Source organism: Micrasema longulum, unplaced genomic scaffold (assembly GCF_059751315.1).
Source record: "Micrasema longulum isolate JH-2025_06_02 unplaced genomic scaffold, ASM5975131v1 h1tg000570l, whole genome shotgun sequence".
Classification (NCBI taxonomy): domain Eukaryota; kingdom Metazoa; phylum Arthropoda; class Insecta; order Trichoptera; family Brachycentridae; genus Micrasema; species Micrasema longulum.
This window is the reverse complement of record NW_028277766.1, coordinates 1806997-1830113: the sequence shown is the minus strand read 5'-3', so window position 1 is coordinate 1830113 and position 23117 is coordinate 1806997. Positions and strand designations below refer to the sequence as shown.

Here is a 23117-nt window from a genome sequence, read left to right as displayed (position 1 = left end):
CACCCTGGGAATATTACATAAAATGATGTATCAAATGTAAAAATAAATAAAAATCTTTTTTTTTAATTTTCGCAATCTCTTTTTCATGAAAATTATTTAGTTGTCATTGAAAAAAAAAACGCGGAACTGAAACATAAAATATTTAAAGTTGATATTCCAATGAGAGATCTTAGGAAAAGCGATCCGTTTGTTTTTTAATGGCGATTTGTACGACTGTCGGATTAAAATCTGCATTAATCTGACATTCTCCCAGAGCGCGTACGAGGGAGACGGAAGAGCGGCCTGAACATAGCTTCCTTCCCTCGGAGCTTGAAGGCTCGCGTGTGTGTTTAGCAGCTCTCTCGTTGTGCGGTGTGTGTATGTGTGTGCATGTAGCTCTGGCAACACACACTCCGCCATTTTTTGTTTCCCATTCTACCTGTTGTGTTCTCTCGTTTCCTCGCCTCACCTGCCGCGGGTCGCGGGGCTTCGCAAGACGACGGGGAAGAGTACGCATGCGAATTATTGCTAATCTGATCTTATTTCATTAGCATGCGAAATTTATTAGCATATCAACAATATTTTGAGTTTGTCCAAATTTTTGTAGACAAGGACTGGATTCAACTCCCTGGGGAGCTGTTTATATTGACATACTACAACAGAGATGAAGAACATTTAAGAGAAGGTAATATAGAAGTTTAGGCATCTACAGGGCTTATGACCTGTCAATGGCTGATTTAAATGGCCACTTTACACACTGTGTAACATTCACCATTCTGCCTATATTTAAACATCTATATTCCTTCAATTATTTCATCTGTTGATGTTTGTGAAGTAAAAGAGCTGAAACCTTTATTTATGCGGGTGAGATTCATCTAATTGAATTATTTCACCTACATACTAGGCAACGCCTAAAAATATTATTTTTTCAATTTCTATACTTCTTCATGGACCATCTTCTTATCAACAATATTTTGAGTTTGTCCAAATTTTTGTAGACAAGGACTGGATTCAACTTTAACTTCACAAACATCAACAGATGAAAGAATTGAAGGAATATAGATGTTTAAATATAGGCAGAATGGTGAATGTTACACAGTTTGTAAAGTGGCCACTTAAACCAGCCATTGACAGGTCATAAGCCCTGTAGATGCTTAGACTTCCATATTACCTTCTTTTAAATGTTCTTCATCTCTGTTGTTATTAGCATATATTTCAAAAACTACTCTTACTCTAATGAAAGACATAACCTTCACAAATACATCACATACAAATAATATAATCACTAGATCCTCAACACATAGACAACTTAAACAAATACAAACTAAAACCACTTTCGGACAAAGGGATTTTGAGTATTATTCAATTAAAATCTATAACCTACTTTCACTATCTATTAAAACAATTAGTAACGAGAGCATGTTTAAAAATGCTATAAAAAAATAGATAGTGGAGCTAGGTAGAAGTAAAATGGATTGTCTCATTCTCCCATACCAATATTGAATCAACTGCTCCACAAGTGCATAGCTTATGTTAGGTTTTTGTTATTTTAATTGTGTGTTTTGTAACATAAGTAATATAGATGTACATAAATCCCTTGTTTTTAAAACTGTCTAAATATTTGTTAATTATCTTCGTTTTTTTAAGTTAGTCTTCTTTGTTTATTCTCAAATGTAATTTTAAAAAAGTATATTTTTAAGTGTCCTCGGCACGGAAAACCCCAGTGAGGTCACTTTATTTTTATTATTAATTATAGTTTGTAAGCAAAAAATATGAATAAATATGAAATATATGATATAATGCTATTGCTAAACTAATACTCGTATCTGCTTCACCTTTCTACCGAATTTGAACATCCATATTCCTTCGATTCTTTCATCTGTTGATGTTTGTTAAATCCACCTGGTCCATGAAGAAGTATAGAAATTTAAAAAAAAAATTTTCAGGCTTTGCCTAGTATGTAGGTGAAATAAGACAACTACACGAATCTTACCCGCATAAATAAAGGTTTCAGCTCTTTAACTTCACAAACATCAACAAATGAAAGAGTTAAAGGAATATGGATGTTCAAATTTAGGTAGAATGGTGAATGTTACACAGTGCGTATAGTGGCCACTTACACCTGCCAACAACAGTTCGTGAGCCCTGTAGATGCCTAGACTGCTATATTACCTTCTCTAAAATGTTCTTCATCTCTGTTGTAATATGTTAATATCAACAGCTCCCCAGAGAGTTAAATTCAGTCATTGTCTACAAAAATTTGGACAAACTCAAAACATTCTATATATGTATATATTATTAATATTTAAAGCATAAACTTTGTGGTCAAATATTTTACTAAATGTTATTAAATATTTGTATATAACCACTTACCGACTTTTCTATGTCTACCGGTTTCGAGACGTACCCGTCTCTTCGCCAGGACACCAATTAAACCAACATGCAAAACCCACTATACACCTTCACAATAGTTGTTGCACAAAAATATAAAACCAACACGACATACATTTTAATAAGCATTTTAATATGCACCGATTAGGACAAACATGTTCTGATTAAATTATGAAAATATTCTATGTTGTTTGATAAATCGTTGAAAAAAGGTAGAGGGGTTGGAGGGAGGGTAGTCTGATACACCGTCAACCACATGTACACGCCCCCCTCGCTTCTCCCCTGCAGAAGTAAGCAACCCTTTGTTTTTTATTATTTCTGCGTTCTAAATATTGTTTTTATGCTAATATGTCTTCTTTTCCATACTGATTATCGTGGTTTCGGATGTGACAGGGTTTAAAGAACACCATGTATACAAATATTTAAAAACATTTAGCTTTCTATATATGTTTATACATTCACATACGCAAACAAAACGTATATTAAAATTAGCAAGGGCTTTTTGCCGTTGCTATTTCTATTGCATAATTAATGAAGAATTCACGATGCTAATGCTATTCATGCCATCACCGGTGGAGAGTTGTGGAGTGGAGATCGCAGCCAACGACAGCCCGCGTGCCTGCGCCCGCCGGTTAGCGGTTCTCTCGATATTTCCTTCTTCGATCAGTCGCAATAAATCACTTGTTGCTCGCTCGTCTTCCAATGCTCGAGGGACATCGCGTATCGTGTGCCATCCGCGAGAGCGTCGCAGAGCGCTGAGCCACTCGGAACTTCTCGCCGGCGTCGAGTTGGTCTCCATGACGGAATATGTGAACGGTAAAACACGTAGAAAGTTCAGTGCGAGACAGAAAGTTCACCGAATCAACGAGTAATTTTTATTCCGTCGCCCCCGGGACAGGTGCCTCCATTAGAAATACAAAAACATTGTTTTTAACAAGTTATACCTACGAACGTCTCCGCAAAAGATGGAAGGAATCATGCATGAAGGATTTTAATCGCATCTTTTCACCATGTTGGTCCGCTTCGAATTATTGATTTAACAAACAAGATAAAGTTTCAAGCGTATGTATTGGCATTTTTATCTTCGGCACATAACGTAATTTATAATACCTGCAAGCCGCCGATCGATCTAATAAAAATCCCGTTCGGCTATCAACATTCCTAGGGTAATCATAGGCAATTACACTCAAATATCGGTATCACAGTGAATAAACTCGAAATCTCCAACAATGTTAACACCATAAAACTTTTAGATCGTGTTTAGATGTAATTTATTCGGTATTCAGACGACGGATAAGAATCTAGTAAGATCAAGAATACCTAAATTTTATAAATCACCAAACGTACGAAGTTAATTACATGTTGTTTTAAAACAATCATGAAAGTTTATAAAGTTATTTTGAGGATTGTTTGTGCGCCGTGTCTTTGCTGAGTCTGTAGAATACGCGATGTGCCTTTTCAGGACAAGTTTACTATTCAATGGATGCGAATTGCATTAAGGAGTGCGCAAAACAATGAAGTGTTATTCACACATCTGCAGAAGACGAAGACAGCTTCAGTGACCAGCAGACTCCAGGTATCAGGCACCAGGCAGACATGAGGGAAGAAGAATTGGAAATTGCACTAAAGGTAAACAAGATTAAGTACCTACATACATTTGCTAACTGCTAACTCGCTCACCGATTGTCGTAAGAAGAAGCTCAAAGAGAGAAAAGGGTAGCGACATCTTTTAAAATGTACGTATTTTGTTTTAAAGCGATACCAGTTTTTGCCAGACAAATGATAAATTATTATTAACAACGAGGAAGTTCAGTGCTACGGGGAATTAAAAAGTTTTCTTACGCGCTTTAACAATTAAAGCATTAAATTGTACTGCGAAGTTTCCTGAAAATGTATGAAAAAAATAATAAAAAGTGTTGTGATGGATTTCCGGTTTACGGAAAGTCAATTTGCCAATCAGCAGAACTCACCGAAGAGAACTTGTGATGTCACACGCGGAGAAATTTTAAAATCCCAAAAGTTAAAAAGATAATAACGCCGATAATACGATACATAAAAATATGTATCTTTTAATTTTGTTATTTAAAAAAATAAATTTTTATTGATTATGGTCCGGTCCACAAACAATACATCCGACATTGGTAAAATGTTTAAAAAAATTTCGTTTCGATATTGTTCATCAATTATATCGAGGCTATACTGACAGAATGCATTAAGTCAACAGTCTTTGTACATTTCTTCTTCTTTGTCTTCTTGTAAATCTGACGATCTGTTCTACTTAGACTACTCAGTTTCCCTTAATGAGGCCCAACTATCCTTCCACCGCTTAGAGGGTCTTCCAGGTGGGCGCCGTCCGGAAGGCAATTCTTTGGCGGCTATGGACACCAGTCTATTGCTGCTCATTCTATTTATGTAGTCTCTCCAGAATCTTCTACGGGATCTGCTCCAGTGCACTATATCTTCGATTTCGCACGTTTCCCGTATGAAGTAATTACTGACCCGGTCACGCAGTGTTTTCGGTAATCGATCAGTAGCTCAATCACAAATAACTATCGACGTGCTTAAAAACATGCTAAGCATTTGAGCGATCACAATGAACAATAATGAATATACTTAAGTTATCGCAGTCATAAGTCAACGCGTGTGTAATCTCTAAGTCAACGCTCGTGTGGGTGTGTTTTTTGTTTTCCTCTGAAATCTGAAAAATCGGCGTTTACTATAAAAAACAATACAATATACTGCATTTGCAAAATAGTGAGGAGTATCTAATACAAAAAAGTGAAAATTAAATTACAATTAATATGGCGACTGCTTTTCTTGACATTTGGCTTGCGAACCGCCGGCTAAATGCAATAAATAGCATGATAAATAATAAATAAATAAAATATTAGTTTCGGAATATTTTTCATATTTACACCGGTGAGATTCAAATATGTGATTGCGCAGCAGGATTATACGTCGCAAAACGTAAATATTTGGACAATTAATATTAGGTGTTCACGGATGCTGCATTGTGATCGTGAATACGATAAACAACCATTGTGAAAAATTGTTATCGCGTCGCTTATTAGCACGCCGATAGTTATTTGTGATTGCGCTACTGAGAACCCTCATCTATGATGTTTTTAGCAAGTTCTTCGTTCTCTCGGTGTCCAGTCGTGTTTCTACGGAACACGTCAATATGGGTCTCACACATGTCTCAATATTCTAACTTTGCAGTCAATACGCATGTTTTTATTTTTCCATATGATCTCTTTTAGACATCCTGACACTTTGTTGAGAGTGAGAGGCTTTGTTGACTTGATCTCGGACTTCGTTGTTCAAGTCATTATGGTTGAATACATATAATTAAAAATAGTCCAGAAGGAGCGTAGAATCATATTAGAATATATTGGACTGTGTTCGGAAATCTCCCCTCTTTCATCGCGCGCATTCATGAAGTCGCCGCGTAATGTTGCCATCGCCGCGTAATGTTGCCAGATGAGAAACAATATAATCATAACAAAAATGTAAGGTTAAAAAGAAAGCAGTTTGTTAATTTCTCTAAAATTTTAGTTTGCCCGCGGAAACATTGATTGACACAACATAGTAGATAACTAAAGGGTAATTTAATATGAGTAATTGAATTTATAAACTTTGAACTTAAAATGTAAAACAAATTTTATTTTACATAAAACGGATATTTTTATTATTTATTTATTTATTTATTTATTTATTTATTTACGGACAAAGTCCATTATAAACATTACAATTAAAAGAAATTTTTACAAAGGAATAAAAAAATATAAGGAACAGAAATAAGCAGCAAAGACAGATGATAGATTTTTTAGATTAAGTAAAAAGCATAGGCTAACTATACAGATTCTTTAGCTGATTTGTAAAGAAAGACATCCTTACACCATAATAATCAAGATCTTGATGATCGTTCACCCGCCTGATCATTCTGGGCAAAGGCGACTGTGCACCATAATTGGTCCTGTAGTGACCGAGGAAAAGCATTTCATTATTTCTTAGTCTACGGGTGGGAACGTTAAAAAGAATCTTTTGCAAAATTTCAGGGGCATCAATGAGACAGTTCATAATTTTATACATGCAGATTATATCTGCAATGCATCTGCGTTTTTCAAGACTTGATATGCTTAAAAACCTCTCCATATCAGAATATGAATAGTCTCCTCTTTCCAATCCCATCTTCCATGCAATTTTTCTTATAAAACGATGTTGAACTGATTCAAGGCGCTTGATATGAACAGCATAATGAGGGGACCAGATTACAGATGCATATTCAAGAATAGGGCGAACTAAAGAGCAATAAAGTGTTTTAAGTGTAAGCATACTTTGGAAATCAGACGTAGTTCTATTAATAAAGCCTAAAATTTTTAAGGATCTGTTTACTATATTATCAAAGTGTTCCAGAAAAGTTAGTTTATTATCTAGGATCACTCCAAGATCTCTTATAGAGGTGACAATCGAAAGAACTTGGCCATTAAGTTTATAATCAAAAATAAAAGGATGTTTACATTTATGGTATGAAATAATTTTGCATTTATCGATGTTAAGTTCCATGTTATTAGTTTTGCACCAAGTATGAAATGCATTTATGTCTTCTTGGAGTCTGACACAGTCATCAATATTTATATCATATTAAATAATATTTTATGTTTTAAAAATAATGTCAGCCAAATGTCCACCACGGCGTTGTTTAATCCGAGATCCTATTTTCATGAGTTCTCTCATTAGATGAGCAAAGTAGGGTGAAAAAATTTACTACCCTGGCAACACTAACAAAATGTCCATTTTGTTTTCTTTGACAATCTGACAAATGGAAAAATAATTATTTTTTAAGTAATGCATTTGCTACTAACACATGCATTTGCTAATTATACAAGAAATGTGATCCCATCCTGTTTCTTAAAGATCCCAGCAGTATTTCTACACTTTAAAGCAACACAACACGGCATAGTTGAATTAAAATAGGGAGTTGCGTACTGAGCGACGTCTTCAAAGAAACTAATGGGTCAAAACGTAAAACTACTATTTTAAGAGTAGTTTAGTCACCTTCTGTTTGATGCGCGTATACGGTTTCTGGACTATTCTTAATTATATGGTTGGATATATCAATTCCTAAATATCTGAAGCTTGAGACTTGTTCTATTGATTCATCGTCAATAATCAGATTACACCTTTTAAAAATTTAAATATTTACAAATAGCTACTATTCACATATAAACTGTTGATCAAGTAGCCACTCTCTCATGTTGCTCTTGTTACATTGTGTGTTAAATTTAAGTTCTTTCGGCAATAAATTAAAAATGCTAGGTTCTAAATATTTGAGACTTCTATTACCTGATTGCGTACTTTTGTTACTACCAAACCATAACTATACGTGAAGCGTGTATTATGGTTACGTTTGAGAGGAATTTTGAATGTATTTCTATCAAATTGTTTTAAAATGATGCAAAGCCACAGTAATCCTCGAACAGGCAGAGTTTTAAGTGTTTTGTACAGGAAAACATTATCACTTCTTTGTTCGTAAATTTCTGCTATATGATTTTATAAATTCAGTAACATTTACAATCAGTTACAGAATAAACTTGATATAATCAAATTAATTATTGCAAAGGCTTGAAAACATGACTTAAAGTTGGGTAACCTGACGTCACCATACTGGAACGCAGAGAATTTTTTAACAGCGTATCTTTGCTATTTTTTTTCAATTTTTAACGTCATCATCGAGAGACGAGTTGAGGCACAGACAGTTTTGTTTGTTGACAATCCGATGACTACGTCTTTTCTATCTGTTTCTGCGTATCTTCTTCCGACATTACTACAGCTACATCAGTACAATTTGTTAACATTCCGTATTAATGGTACTGTGAGAAAGATTATCACAAGCGCTACCTATTGTTAGTAAGTACGCGAACCTCTAGAAGTGCTTGCACCGCGATTGCCTACATCTTGTAAAGCTTAATTGTGTGAAATTTGCAGTGTATTCACTTCTTAGAAGACGGTCTTTTTATCTCGCGTTAATATGTCTTTGTTACCATTCATGAAATGGTAACCATGACAACTTAATCCGACAACTGCCACTAAAAAATGATAGGCGGAAAACGTGGGAGGGTAGAATAATAATGAAAAGAACATGCCACAGTCGAGGATTTGGAAAGTATTTAGAAAATGACAACAGAAGAAATTAATGCTATCGCAAAAGATTTACAAAAGAAATATGAATTAATTACATATTCGCAATAATAATACCGAACAAATAGTAAAAATATACTTACATATACGGGTCGAATCGGGTTGTGGTCCCGTGGCTAGTGTTGCGGACTCACTGATCAGCGGTCTGAGGTTCGAACCCTACTCTACTCCAATATGATTCCCATTTTATAATAGTGAGTTACAACTCGTTGAAAATGGTTACAACTCTAATTACAATTACAATACAATGCAATAATTACAAAACAAATTACAGCTCGTTGAAAATGGCCCCAAAAATCGAAATACTTCGGTAAATAACTAGAACGAAAATGTGCCCTTTTTATTTTTTAATTAAAAAAAATACCCACTTAAAATTTAAAATTAGCCTTAAAACACGTAAATATAAAAACAGTTTTAAGCAAATTATTAGTAAAAATGTACAATCAATACGAAAAACAAAATAATTAATAAAATAAATGTTAATAAATACATTTTTGTACTTGATAATCATTAATTTAAATATAAAGCAAAACCGTGAATTCAATCATAATTAAAAATAATTATATTAATTTATGTGACCACATTTTTTATAAATGTGTTGAACTTGCTTTGTTTCTTTGTTGTTATTAATACGTGATTTAAATAAAAACAGCTAGTATTATTTAAGTCCCGAATCGAGTTGTAGTAACATCTGGGAATAATTAATATGTATTATACTTTGTATTCTATGATTAATAAAAAAATTAAAATTCACAATTGTAGATAGTATTCAACATCACACAGCCATTCCTGTCGACTGGTGAACATAAGCCTCCATGAACATAAGCGATATGTATAGAAAAATATGCCAATGCCCATATAATAAATATCAATAATAATTTAAAGCAAAACTGTGAATTTAATAATAAAATAAAAATATTCATTTAATATCGATAATAATTTTAAGTAAAATTGAGGATTTAATAATAATTAGTAAAAACATTGAAAAATAATTAAAAATACTAATATCTCCATACGAACTGTAAAATATAAATTAAAGCTGATAATGAAAATTCCAAGGGAATTCTAGCAGGTGATAGTATTAGACAGAGAGATAGTCTGAACTCTTTTCTGTTTAATCTTATAATGGATAAAATTACAGAAGAGGTGACTGACTCGGGACTGGGTTACAAAATGGGCGGTAAAATAATTAAGATATGAGATGCAGATGACGCAGCTATAATAGCTGAATCTGAGGATGACCTACAAAAAACGCTGAATAAGTTCCACCTAGTATCACAAATTGGAGAGCATCTCCACATGTACTCCGTACTTCTGACTTGGGTTTTGTGTCTCCGCAGCAGAGTACGCTTGTCTCGTTTTGCCTTTAGCCTACACCCGTGCACAAACTTTATCCTATAGTAAAAATTGCTCCACCCAACATCAGGAGAAATGTAGCAGGGGATACAGAGAGACACAAAAAGATCTATGACCCTAGACAACCCCTTTACGACCATCGAATGGCTCCTCCGAGACTGGGATCGAGAAGGAGTTTCCCCAAAGTCACAACTGACTCGGAGACCTCTACAGAAAAATGCAGAGAGGATTTGTGAAGAGAGCACCTCGGCGATAGGCTCTGGATAATGCCTTCCGAAAGCACAAACACCGCCCACAGTTTGGCTTCCCTACGTGGAAAGTTCTCAATAGAATAAGGGTAGAGGTGTCTAGGTGCAAATACAATCAACAGAGGTGGGGTTTTCTGGAGGGAGATGACATGAACTGCGATTGTGAAGAGGTGCAGGCTGATTTTCATCTGCTGCGGTGTCCACAAATGCAGATAACTTGTGATGATAATGATTTGAGGATGGCCACTGACAAGGCGGTATCTGTCGCTGCACACTGGAGTGTGGCATGTCTGAAGTCCGGATCTGATAAGTAAGTATCACAAAGGCTAAACATGTCAATATCAGCCAGCAAAACAAAAAGTCTTACAATAGCCAGACAACCTATAAAATGAAAACTGACTATTGACAACAAGCCAGTGGAACGGGTCATGAGTTTCAGATATCTGGGAGTAGAAATCTCAAGTCATAGCGATTTGTACACTGAAGTAACAGAACAGGCTAACAAGGTATCAACTGTGGTGTTTGAGGAATGTAATATGGAGAAAAAAGAGTATACGTATTGATAGCAAGGTCAGAATATACAAGAAATCTCTGAGACCCATCATGACGTATGCTGTGGGAACGCGGGCTAACACTGTTGGGCTACCCAGAACTGCTGAAATGAAGGTATTAAGATCCACCACTGGAAAAACGCTCCGAAACCGAATCCGTAATTTAAGACATGTTTGTAATAAAAGAGCAGATCCAGACGACGGTACTACAGGGATGGTGTAGGCAGGATGAGCAGTGATAGAAGACCACTCAAGAGATGGAGGAACAATTGGACCCCTTCATCTCAAGATAATAGTTTTCTGTAACACAGATCTTAGGATTTCTTAAAATATGAAGAAGAAGAATCTATTAAATGGGTACAAAAAATATTTAACTTTTACCGAATTTGAAATTATGCTCATAATCTGAGTTACATAATAAGTTATCTTTTGTTGTTATAAAGCGATTTAAAACAGCCCGTTCTCACCAATCATTAATCTTCATTTAATAACGTCTCTTTTTCGTTAGCTATACAACTCAACAAACAATATGGCCGTTCAGAGCGTAGTATTGGTGTGTGAAGAATGTTTCGTAGACGATAAAATTAATCAAATCGACGTAACATATAATAAGTAGGTATTTGAGTATAATAACTACATTGTTTCGTCATAATTATAATGCAATTATGATGTATGGAAAAGATACGAAATAACATATAAAATTCATAAAATGTTAAACATCATAAAAAATTGGATTGAATGGAGGACCATGTAGGTCTGATATAGTTCTAAGAAGAACTGATATTCCTAGATAAAAATCTTATTTTTGTTTCTGTTTAAACCTTTATATGGACGAGCAACACAATTCTGTGTCGGTACTAGAACCAGAACCCTGGACGAGAGTTGATGATTAAGATACTCGATGGATATAAACAATTATACCTCGAATTCATTAATTAGACGTACCTGTAGAAATTATAACGGACTCAGTATTGATGTAGACATTTTTAACTGCACGTTGCATTTGTACAGAAAATTTCTTCATGGGGTCGATTATTTGGGATAGTTGCTGAATGTACATCTTGAGTGGTTTATGCTATGTATATGTGCCGCATGTAATGTATATGTTTGTGTATGTTTTATATGTGCGTTCATGTGTGTGCGTGGATGGCTCGGAGTGTACATTCGGTATTTTTATTTATTTTAATTTATTACCTCCATGGAAAACGCAAATGTCAACAATTATTCTTTTCTCACTTAAAATTCTTATTTATTTTTTATTTTTTGTCACATTTAATGTTTATATCTTTTTAATTTATGAAGACTTAATTGGTCTTTTTATGTTAAAAAATTGTTGTTTTTAGTACTTATTTTGTTTGACTGTATGTTTTCTAAATAAAATAAATAAAAAAATAAATAAAAAAATACTTTTAGATGAAAATCCTGTTAAAAGAAAGCGTGAAAAGGGCCGTAGGCGGCTCGTTCACGAATTTTGAAGAACATTGTTTTCCTGTCACGTTCCTGCAAATGCCTCCCCGATACTGTGCAAAAAAGATAACTCCACGTCGGACTGATTATGCCTAACTGGAATCGACGTTTCGTAGTACTATTTAGTATGCGGACAACCTTTATTATGCGGATGAGATTCATCCGACTGAACCAAATCACCTACTAGGCAACGCCTGAAAACAATTTTCCAATTTTCATGCTTCTTTTACCAGGTAGTTAATTCAACAATGTTTGAGTATGTCCAAATGCTTGCAGAGTGGCTGGATTTCCTTCCTAGGGAGTTTTCAGGTGATAAAGGTTTCAGCTCTTTACTTCACAAAAGTCAACAGATGGAAGAGTTGAGGAAATGTGGATGTTCAAACATGGGCAGAATGGTGAACGGTACACAGTGTGTAAAGTGGCCACTTAAACCAGCCATTGACGGGTCATAAGACCTGTAAATGCCTAGACTTCCATAATCCCCTCTCTGTTGAAATAAAATTTAATACAAAAAACTCCCTAGGGAGAAAACCCAGCCAGTCTGCAAGCATTTGGACATACTTAAACATTGTTGAATATTTTTTATTGTTTGGAAACCAAATAAAATAAAATAAATATTAAGTATTATCTCTGAAGGTTTTCGCACGATTAGCGCGTTGTTTTCTTCGACTGCAAATATTTAATTGATAGATTCGGTAGAATTCCGAGCCGTGTTCGCTCATGAATAAAATATCAATCAGATTTCAAGGAACGCTTTGAATAAGATTTGCATTATCGTGTCTTGGGCCCACAGACTACCTCTACTCGGGCGTCGAGTGACAAAAGAGGTTATTAAAGTTCGTTATTCGTAATATTACCTAGCTACGTAGCTCCGGGACCGGCAAACCTCGCATTCCGAACTATCAAATAAACATTATAATGAAGTCTGCGCGGTCGATCTTTCAAAGTCTAATCAAATACAAATATACGGCACAAAGACAAGAAGGATAAAATATATATGTATGTAAGGGTGTGTATGTTTATGTGTGGGTATAAATGTATGTCTGTTTATGTGGGTATGTGTATGTTTACATATATGCATGTATATCTTGCTTAAATATATTTTCTCCTTAAGACCGTCGAAATAAATCCGACCTTCTAGTCGTATTTAAAATTCTCAACTCACTCTTTGATGCGCCTGAACTGCTAAGCTCAATAAAATTTAATATCCCAACTAGAAACCTCAGACAAAACATACTCTTTCATACCGATAACCCTAGAACTAACTATGGTTTTCATTCCCCTATGCCCAAAATTCATAAGTCTGCCAACAAACATACCAGTCTTGATTTCTTTGATAACAAGTTGTCTTCTTTCAAACGATCGCTGAATCATATTAAATTATAAAAACCTCTCTCCCGCTTTTACTCCCACCAAGTTTACTATATACCATTGTGTCTTTCTTCCTTTATAATAATTTTATATTTACAAATATGTCCTTAAAAATGCCCGTTGGGCGTATATATGAATAAATAAATATGTGCATGTATATTTGTGTACGTATGTGTATGTAAGTGTGTAGTGTATAATGTTTATAAGGGTGCACACGTGTGTGTGTGTATGTATATGGAGATATATAAATAAACAGATATGTTAGTCTGCCTTAGCGTGGGTCTTCTCCTACTAGGCATTACTTTATAATATACATATAAAAAAAATATATTTATAATATTTTATTTTATTTGGAACATCAGAAATAGTACCACCTACATACGACCAGTTAAAGTTTTTTAAACATGAAAATACAAAAACATATTACAACAGACATGGAGAACATTTTTGAGAAGGTAATAAGGAAGTCTAGGCATTTGTAGGGCTATGACCTGTCTTTGGTTGGTTTTCTTTCAGTGCTCCAGAGCAAACTTTACTTACTTCAAGGATAGGCTGACAACTAATGCACTCATGCTTGCAGAACGCAAATGAAGTGACCTTTAGAAGCGCGCCAGGTGGCATGTGGAAGTAACATTCCCTCTCTATACGCATGCGCAGGTTTTATACGGCCGAACTAATTCACCCACTAGGCAACGCCTGAAAGCAATCGATGAAAAAGACGAATATAAAGATTTACGCATACGCATGATAGAGATTTCAGCTCTTTTACTTCATAAAAGTCAACAGATGGAAGAGTTGAGGAAAAGTGGACACTTAAACGCATAAAATATGTTTTTATGCGCCAACATTTATTTCCTTAAAAATTTAATAGATCTACTCAAAGATTGAATAGTTTACTAGAAATCCCTTATTGTCCAATCTAGACTTGGGCAAAGACACTTATTTTTCATGACAAAACAGTTCAATGCATTTCATATATTTCATTGCATATTCAGGATGCCTTGCTCTACAGAGAACTAAAGCTACCACAGCCAAAAATCATTATACTTACATAGGACGGAAGCTTTTCAATAATTTACCACAAAATCTACGTCAAGAAATAAATTACGGAAAATTTAAGGATAAATAAAAAAAAAGCTTCTTGACATAATTAACATTAACTGTATTTTGAAAATGGAGATGTATGTTTAATATGTGCCTGTGTTTATAAATTTTGTGTTTTTATTTAATATTTTTTAGTGCTTTATTTTCTTAATTTTTTTAAAGAATTGTTTAATTTTTTATTTATTTTATTATTATTTTGTTTTGCATTTTTTGTTTCTTTTTTATGTTATTTTGTAAACTTGCCAAACACAAGAGCCAGACTCTTTTTTGGCAAGTTCAACCTTACGTGTCCCATTTTTTACTAATTGTATTGTTAATTGTTTATTTATGCTAATAAAGGTTTTTATTTGAAAAAAATAAAAATATGGACAGTATGATAGATATTAATTATTTGAATATATTTCGATTAAAAATTTTGTTGAAATTATGGATAAAAAAACGGATTTAAATACCTTTTTTTTAATGAATAGAATATACTTTTATTATAATTTTCTCATTTTTAGTGACAAAAAAAAGTGTTCTAATATCACCACTCATTTTTTAACTTATTGATATCTATTTTATTCTTCGAGTAGCCTCTATTTCAATTAAAAATAAAATGTATACCCACACACAGGCCATGCCTTTGTGGTTTTTTTTGTGTTAATGTAATAGTTTTTTGTGTAAAACCAGCCAATGACAGGTCATGAGCCCTGTAAATTCCTAGACTACTAAATTCCCTTCTCAAAATGTTTTTTATCTCTGTTGCAACACATTTAGATCTAAACTGGAACTGGTAACAAGACAGACATAACAAGAATACAAAGACAACAAAATAAAATTCTTAAACTAACATACAACCTACCCTACCTGACCTCTACGACTGAACTGTACAAAAAAACACACCAGTTTGACATAAACTACTTGACTAAAATTGAGACCTTAAAAATTGTGCACAAAATAACACTGGGAAACATACAAGACGACGTCATAATATTAGCCAAAAATTCTGACGTACACAGATATAACACCAGACAACAACAACACTATCATATTGAAAAAGCAAAGACAAACACAGGACAGTCAAAAATACTACATAATGGACTTAAACACTATAACGACTTACCTTACTACTTGAAAACTTTTACTGGAGACAAATTTAAAATCAATCTGAAAAAGCACATGATGACTGAACTAACTAGACTAGACGAGACATAAAATGACTAGGCAATATTAAATTTCTAATGTAACCCTAACGGGTTTTTTAAAATTAATAAATAAATTTAAAAAAATTACTTCCTAGGAAGGAAATCCAGCCTTTATTGCAAACATTTGGACTTACTTAAAACATTGGTAAAAAAAAATAGTTTTGTTACTGAAACGTTTGAATACAAAAACATTATAGTGGTCATAACAGTTCTAAATTATAACGGGAAACAGGTAAATGCCCCGTGTGACCAGTTACCAACTGCTATCGTGATGCATTTTCCAATCTTATCAAGTTTTTACATTTCATGAAAAGTGAGTGGATCGAATAAAAGTAAAAGTTGAGACAGGTTAGGTTAGATCTAGTATATCTTGCAAGGTTGGAAAAGGTACTTTCTTATCTCAAAACAGGTGTACCAAAATTTATTTATTTATTTATTCATTCTAAATTACAGTCATTTAAATATGAATGAGCTTACTAAGGCTTTTTAGGATGTGCCCGTATCAAGCCATAATAATTAACAATAAAAATACATAGTAAAGTTTATTAGATTCAATTCAATTGACATGTGATGCAATAGAATAACAATCCAGATAAACAAGGTATAAGTAATAAATAATAAAATTCCAAAGAATACAATGTTAAAAAGATAATCAGATATAAATATTAAAATGTAAATTATACAAATTTAGATTCATACATAATCAAATATACAAAATTAGTATCATTGAAATCAACAAAATAATAGTAAAATATAGTAGTATTGAAAAAAAAAAACAAAATTAAAATTATCATTGAAATCAATAGAAAAAGAATATGTGTATTTAAATTCAAAATTGAAATGATAATTAAGATATGTTTTCTAACTAGAAACTCACTCTATACTATTATAGTAAGAAATTGGAGTGATAAATAATATGCCAAATAAGAGTGAGTACTAAATGAAAAAACACAAAAATAGCAAGATATATAAAATACATTGGTTTTTGGGAAAATATATTTACACACTAATAGGGAAAATCCATACGTTTTTCCTGTATAATTTGTGTGGAACACATACTAAATTTATTATAAGTTTACTGGTAATGCGACATTTTTTTTTACAATAATTGCATCCGTTTTTTTTTTCAAATTTTAAAATGAGCATAGTCATTCGAAAGAAAATTTTCTGCGCTACAAAATAGAGAACTCTTACTATCCTAATCAATTGGCACCGGACCGCATTTGGATAATAGAAAATTTGGAAATTTGGGAAAAACGGTCTATCTGAATTAATTACTGTACTAATTAAAATGGGAGAAAAATCATTTTTTAAAGACAAAGATCTTTTAATTAATTGAATGAAAAGGCAACACTCTTAAATATTAAGCGTAGTTACAAGTGCTGTACGTACTGTACTGTAAATGAAAGTCATTGCTTGCTGAATCGAGATTCAAAGTAAGCTGTTTATTTATTTTTATTTAATGCACAAAATACACAATTTTATCATAGAGCTCAATTATAAGTATTTATGTCCTGACTTGTTAGAAAATTCCGCGTTAAGTCGGGACTCTTCTACATATAAATCATAAACACTTATTGACATATTAAACAATATACAAAATAATCAAAACAATATACAAAATAATAATAGAAAAATATAAAAAATAAAAATTTATACATGTCGAAAAATGGAATGCAGAAAAGTTACACAAAATACATGGCAATATGTTATTAATAATTTATAGTAATTTTATAATTCAATTAGGTAATTAATTAAAAGTAAAAATAATTACAAAATAATACAATAAAGTAATAATAGTTATACATCTACATATATGGTAGAACATTTAATTTAATAAACATAATAATGAAGTTTAAATATATAATTGCAAATAATTATGCATCACTATTAAGTTAATAACATATATACGGATATGGATAATAATGAAGATAGCATCGATATTATATATTTATTCCCGAAGCAATCTTATATAGTGGTCTCTACCCCTCGATAAAATCCAATTATGGATCTTCATCTTAAATATAGACGTTGTTTTGGAGAACTTAATATGTTCAACTAAGACGTTGAACACTCTTGGAGCTATATATGAAAAGTGTCTCCGAGAAAACATCGTACGTGTTCTCGGTATTAAGTAGTTTAGGTTACGCGAAAACTTCGTACGGGCATTCTGTTGGGACTTCCTTCCGTAGTCGCTTGACCAGAAAATTGACAATACTTTCTTGATATAAATTTGACAGATATCAAGTACCTTTAATAATGGTTCAGATGGGTAAGTCGGAGGACACCAAAGCATAACTCTAAGCATTAGTTTTTTGCGTCTTGATTAAGGGGTTCGTGACAATTGTCGAGCAACCTCCCCAGCCAATTATGCCATAGGCAGCCACCGATTGAAAAAGCGCAAAGTGGACATTTTAGAGAGTGCTAACGTCCAGGATGTTTCTGAGTGAGCTAAATACATGACACAGTTTTCTTAATCTAGATACCAGGTTTGACTGTCATCATCCGTTTTGGGACAGCCAAGTCGTTATTTTGCAATTCGCAGTACGTTTCCGCCTTAATTTTTTTTCTGAAATTCTGAAACCGATTCGGATAGTCGGATTTCTTCTGTAATCATATAGATTTCCATTTGTGCATAATCCTACCCCATAATGTATACCCTTAGGATTTTTTTTCACGCTCAGGCTCAAGCTTTCGGATGACTTCCCGATGCTATAATACTCCTCCTAAGGATGGAATCCAATCCTTACAAATATTAGGACATGCTTGCACTATTGTCTAAATAAGTATAACATTACGTCATCATGAATTTTAAATTTTTAACAATGGTGCTTGTATAAAATCGTAGGTATGTGTACTTAAGTAATTTGTTATACGCTGAATATTGTAAACTGTAAAAAATTAACTCGGAGTTTTCTAATTCGCGGCCACACAAAAATCAATAGGTTCTCATGATAATAAGAGAGAAGATTGATCAAATAATAATCCCACACTTATTTTATTAAGTTTTATTATGAATTTAATGGGCCGAGTATAGAGCGATGGCATACTCGTGGTTTGCGTGCCGTCTCCTATGCTACAAATAGGTTCATGCCCATTTAATTTCACGTTTAGCACTCGAAATTTATAGGCATAAAAAATAACTACCATAATTTTAAATTAAATCAATATATATTTAATAAAATGTACATTGGTAATGTTAAAAAAAAAAACACGAAAGCATTGCCGTCTAATGAAGCAATATGTTATATGAGTTTTTTTTTAATATGTAGATTTTAGGTCTATAAAAGCTTATCCATTTCAACAATAGATGTCGCTAGTTTACTTCATACTTTTTTTCTACGACAAACTAACACGCATGGGAATGTAATATTCAAAGCATGCATATATACAGAATGGAAAAATGCCATACGTGGTTACGGTAGTTAACTACCTATAGGCAGAATGGTAAATGTTAAACGTAAATAAGTATAAGATAAATAAATATTTGTAAATGGTTTTTCTGTCACGTTCTCGCTAATGCCTCCCTTATACAATGCGAAAAAGACAACGGTTCATTCGACTGATTTTGCCTTGCTAAAATCAATCGACGTTTCGTTGTTTCGTTTTCCGCACCCCAAAACTGAACCGATTTGGTTGTATTTTTTTAAAAAAAGTATCAGAATTAAATTTTCAACGTCAGTATTTGTAGCGTTTTTTTATTTTTTTAAATCCTATGTGTATACTGTACGTCCGAAAACGGTAGATAAAACTGGGCGCTTTTATGGGCTTTTGGATGGTTCTAGCTCCCATAGTAAACCATTTATTAAAAAAACAAAACGACAGAGAGACGCCATGGTAAATATCTAGAGTTTGTAAAAAAAACATTTCTATATTGCCATAATCCAGCGAGAGAATACGGGAATACAGGAATACGTTAGTATGAAGAAAAGTCAGGCCTCGTTTCCTCTTAAGAATCTTTCATACGGTATTCGATAAACTGTTCATCCTTGATAAACAGTTTTATAGAATAATAGCTCTAACACTCGTCCATTTCTTTTAACTGGTTAAACACAACAAAACTGTATTTTTCATACTCCTGGACATGAACAAAAATAACATATCGCATCGCTGAAAAACACTTTTAAGCTTTTTATTTTGTTAAGCTAAATAAAACAAGATGCAAAAAAATACGTTTCTATTTATTGTAGAATAATTTTTTTTTGTTTGGAAAACGGATTTGATTTTTTAAGGTATTTTCTGCACACGCCATTCAAAGGTTGGCGAGGAGTATGAAAAATGTATGCAATACTTTTTAGATACATTTTAATACAGGATGTAATAAACGAAAAAACTCAACAAGACGGAGAGAGTTGTGCGAAAGGAGATAAAATCATTTATTACCTACTCACGATTTGTTGTTTCCAATCTCTTTATTTTTATGAAAGTATGAAAACCTGATTGATTATCGAGAAACTAAAATCATCATAGCAGTTTGATCTTATTTGACAGCGAAAAACTGTCAGTAATCAAAGATTACAGATAACAATTGTAATTGGTTGATGTTTATCTGGACATTAAATTCTTTCTTTCTCCTGGCTGTGTGTATCATTTACTTGGGGTCAGTCCTCCTAGTCCTCAGTCTACACGTCAGACTAGGAGATTCGTTGTTTGGTTTCTGTTTTACGGTCGGTTCCTACCTGACACCGAGACAATAACCCCTCTTGCTAACTGGGGCCTAGGATGCCAACGTTGACTATTATTCCTCCGCTGCCATCCTCAACACAACGTCCTGCCCGACGCCGCTGTCTCTCAACAGCCCATAGCCCGAAGCATGTCCGGGTGACCTGAGAAAAGATTCGTGCCCCTTCCGCCTCTTCTGCCATACTGACGAACTTCACCTCTGCCGCCACAGCCGTTGAGGTCTTCACCCGTAGCCCAAGGCGAGGGATCGCGTTATTCCCTGCAATACTGGGTCCTCACTCAATACGTCTCCTACGGTTTATTCGCGTCAGAGTGTTTCATACTTCTTTGGGTGTCCCGCAAGGCTCTTACATGAGTCCATTATTGTTCTCAATTTTCATAAATAATATTAAAAATGTAATTTATAACTCGCGTTTTCTGTTGTTTATACAGTGTGTAAAGTGGCTACTTGAACCGGCCAATGACAGGTCATAAGCCCTGTAAAATTCCTGGACTTCTATATTCCCTTCTCAAAAATGTTTTCCCTCTCTGTTGCAATATATTAAAAAAAACTAATTAAACTAGGAAATTAAAATTAGAATTTCCGAAAAAATTCGATTACACATCATTAATTCAAATGAAATTTTATAACTTTTTCAACTATCTACATAATATATTATTTATTACAACAATTAACTAAGTAATTTATTTATAATATTGCTCATTCTGATTTTTTACTTACTTATATATGATATTTAAAACTTATGATAGAGCTTAATCAAGTTTAAGCTGTGGGGAGTGGGGACCCGCGTCAAAATTGATTTCCGTATCATTATTAACTGACAAGTTCAATTCACGTTAAAAACTATTGATTTTTAAAAAGAAATATGTACCTTCTTATGTTGTAAAAAAAATATTTATACTGCAGTTACTGTCATGGCGGCTTCTGTGGTGTAGTGCTAAGATGCATGTCAAATGTCTTTGGTTTCTGGGTTCGATTCCCAATGATATTACAAAAATGTAATATGACTTCTAAAATTCCTGTCTTGCAATTGGGCCCTTAGCCTTTTGCATCGAAACAAAAAACCCAGTTTGAATGCAAAATATTAAAATTTACATAATACGTATTTACAGACACAATCCAATATAATAGAATCATTGAAAATAGTATAAAAACAATTGTAATCATAAAATGAACAAACGTTTTTCTTAAATGCGTTTGCATTTGTGAAGTTCTTTACGACTTTTGGGAAATGATTGAAGAATTCGGAAGCCAGAAAGGTAAAACACTTTTGAGAAAGCTTTGAGTAAGAGGTCGAACCAATGTTATTTATTCTTTCCGCAGATGGCGTCTGTATTTTGCTGTGACCTGATTTCATCTTCAGACATATAGAAGTTCACAAGAGCCCCTTTAACAAAATCTCGAACTTTATTTAATACCTATTTATTTATTTATATACATAAGTTTATTGCACATTATTTGAGACATAAGACCCAACTCCATGGGACCAAAAGTCCTGTGTTAAGATGGGTTGAGCAATTAGTTGACACAGACACATGAGTTTATAGTATATCTCTGTGAATTCAAATCATCTCTTTTTAAATATTTTATGATGTTCTATAGTTAATTAACGAATTATTTGCAAAATCTACTTATGCTAATGATCTGGTGTTTATTCATTTTATATTTTTTATATATTTTGTATGCTGACATACATACATGCATGTATATATATTTCTTGTTATTTTTCTTTTTCTTTTTATACCCATGTTTTAATATTGTTTTTAATATCTAACAAACTCATTATTTTGTGTATTTTGTATTGTAAAAGGCACTTGTGCCGTATAATAAATAAATAAATATCACCATAAACATAGGATCAAAAACATAAAAAAATTTTTTAAAAAAAAACTTATATATGGCACATCAATATGGTAAACAGTTAACTCAAACATTCGGAAAATCATCAAGGAGTTACCTCCACAAATCCCTCCCACTAAGGATAATCTAATCCCAACACCTCTTTTGAAAATAGTTTTTGTTCTTGAGAGCTTAATACGCTCTTCGAAAATATTGAATACTCTCGGTGCGATAAATGAGAGATGTCTCTGAGCAAAAGTCGTACGTGTTTTGGGTATGACATAATTCGTGCTCTGGGAAAACCTCGTGCGGACATTTTGCTGAGACCTCTCCTCATTGTTCGCCTAGAAGTGTGTAAGCGCTTCTTTTAGGTAAAGTTGTCTCATATCCAGCACAACAGACATTTATTTTTGGGACAGATAAAGTAAGTAGCGTAGCTGTTTTTTTGAAACCGCTATGTTGTATTTGACAGAACAAATTTATGACTAGTTGGTTTTTTAACCTATTAAATCTAATGGTAACCATTTAACCTCAGCTAATAGATGCATAATCGTGTAAAATTTCGAATAAACATTAAATTGCTAATTTGCTGAATCTCGTGTTACAGCGCTACTAATTTATAAAGTCTAATATATTTTCTGTCAAAAAACATTATTAGCTGGTATCAATTATATTATTATTTCGGTCCCAGTACCCATGTGGTGTTGTTGCATTACGCAAATAAAGCAAAAGGTCCAGT

At 33.3% G+C, this 23117-nt stretch overlaps 1 protein-coding gene across 1 annotated transcript in view; it reads left to right on the top strand.

The window, feature by feature from the left end:
* Positions 1–2959: 2959 nt before the first annotated feature.
* Positions 2960–23117, top strand: part of Rab23 (RAS oncogene family member Rab23) — a 43922-nt gene continuing 23764 nt past the window's right edge. The window contains exon 1 of the mRNA XM_088228199.1: positions 2960–3999. Within this exon, the coding sequence (XP_088084325.1) occupies positions 3967–3999 (33 nt within the window). The 5' untranslated portion in view covers positions 2960–3966. The remainder of the gene's footprint in view (positions 4000–23117) is intronic.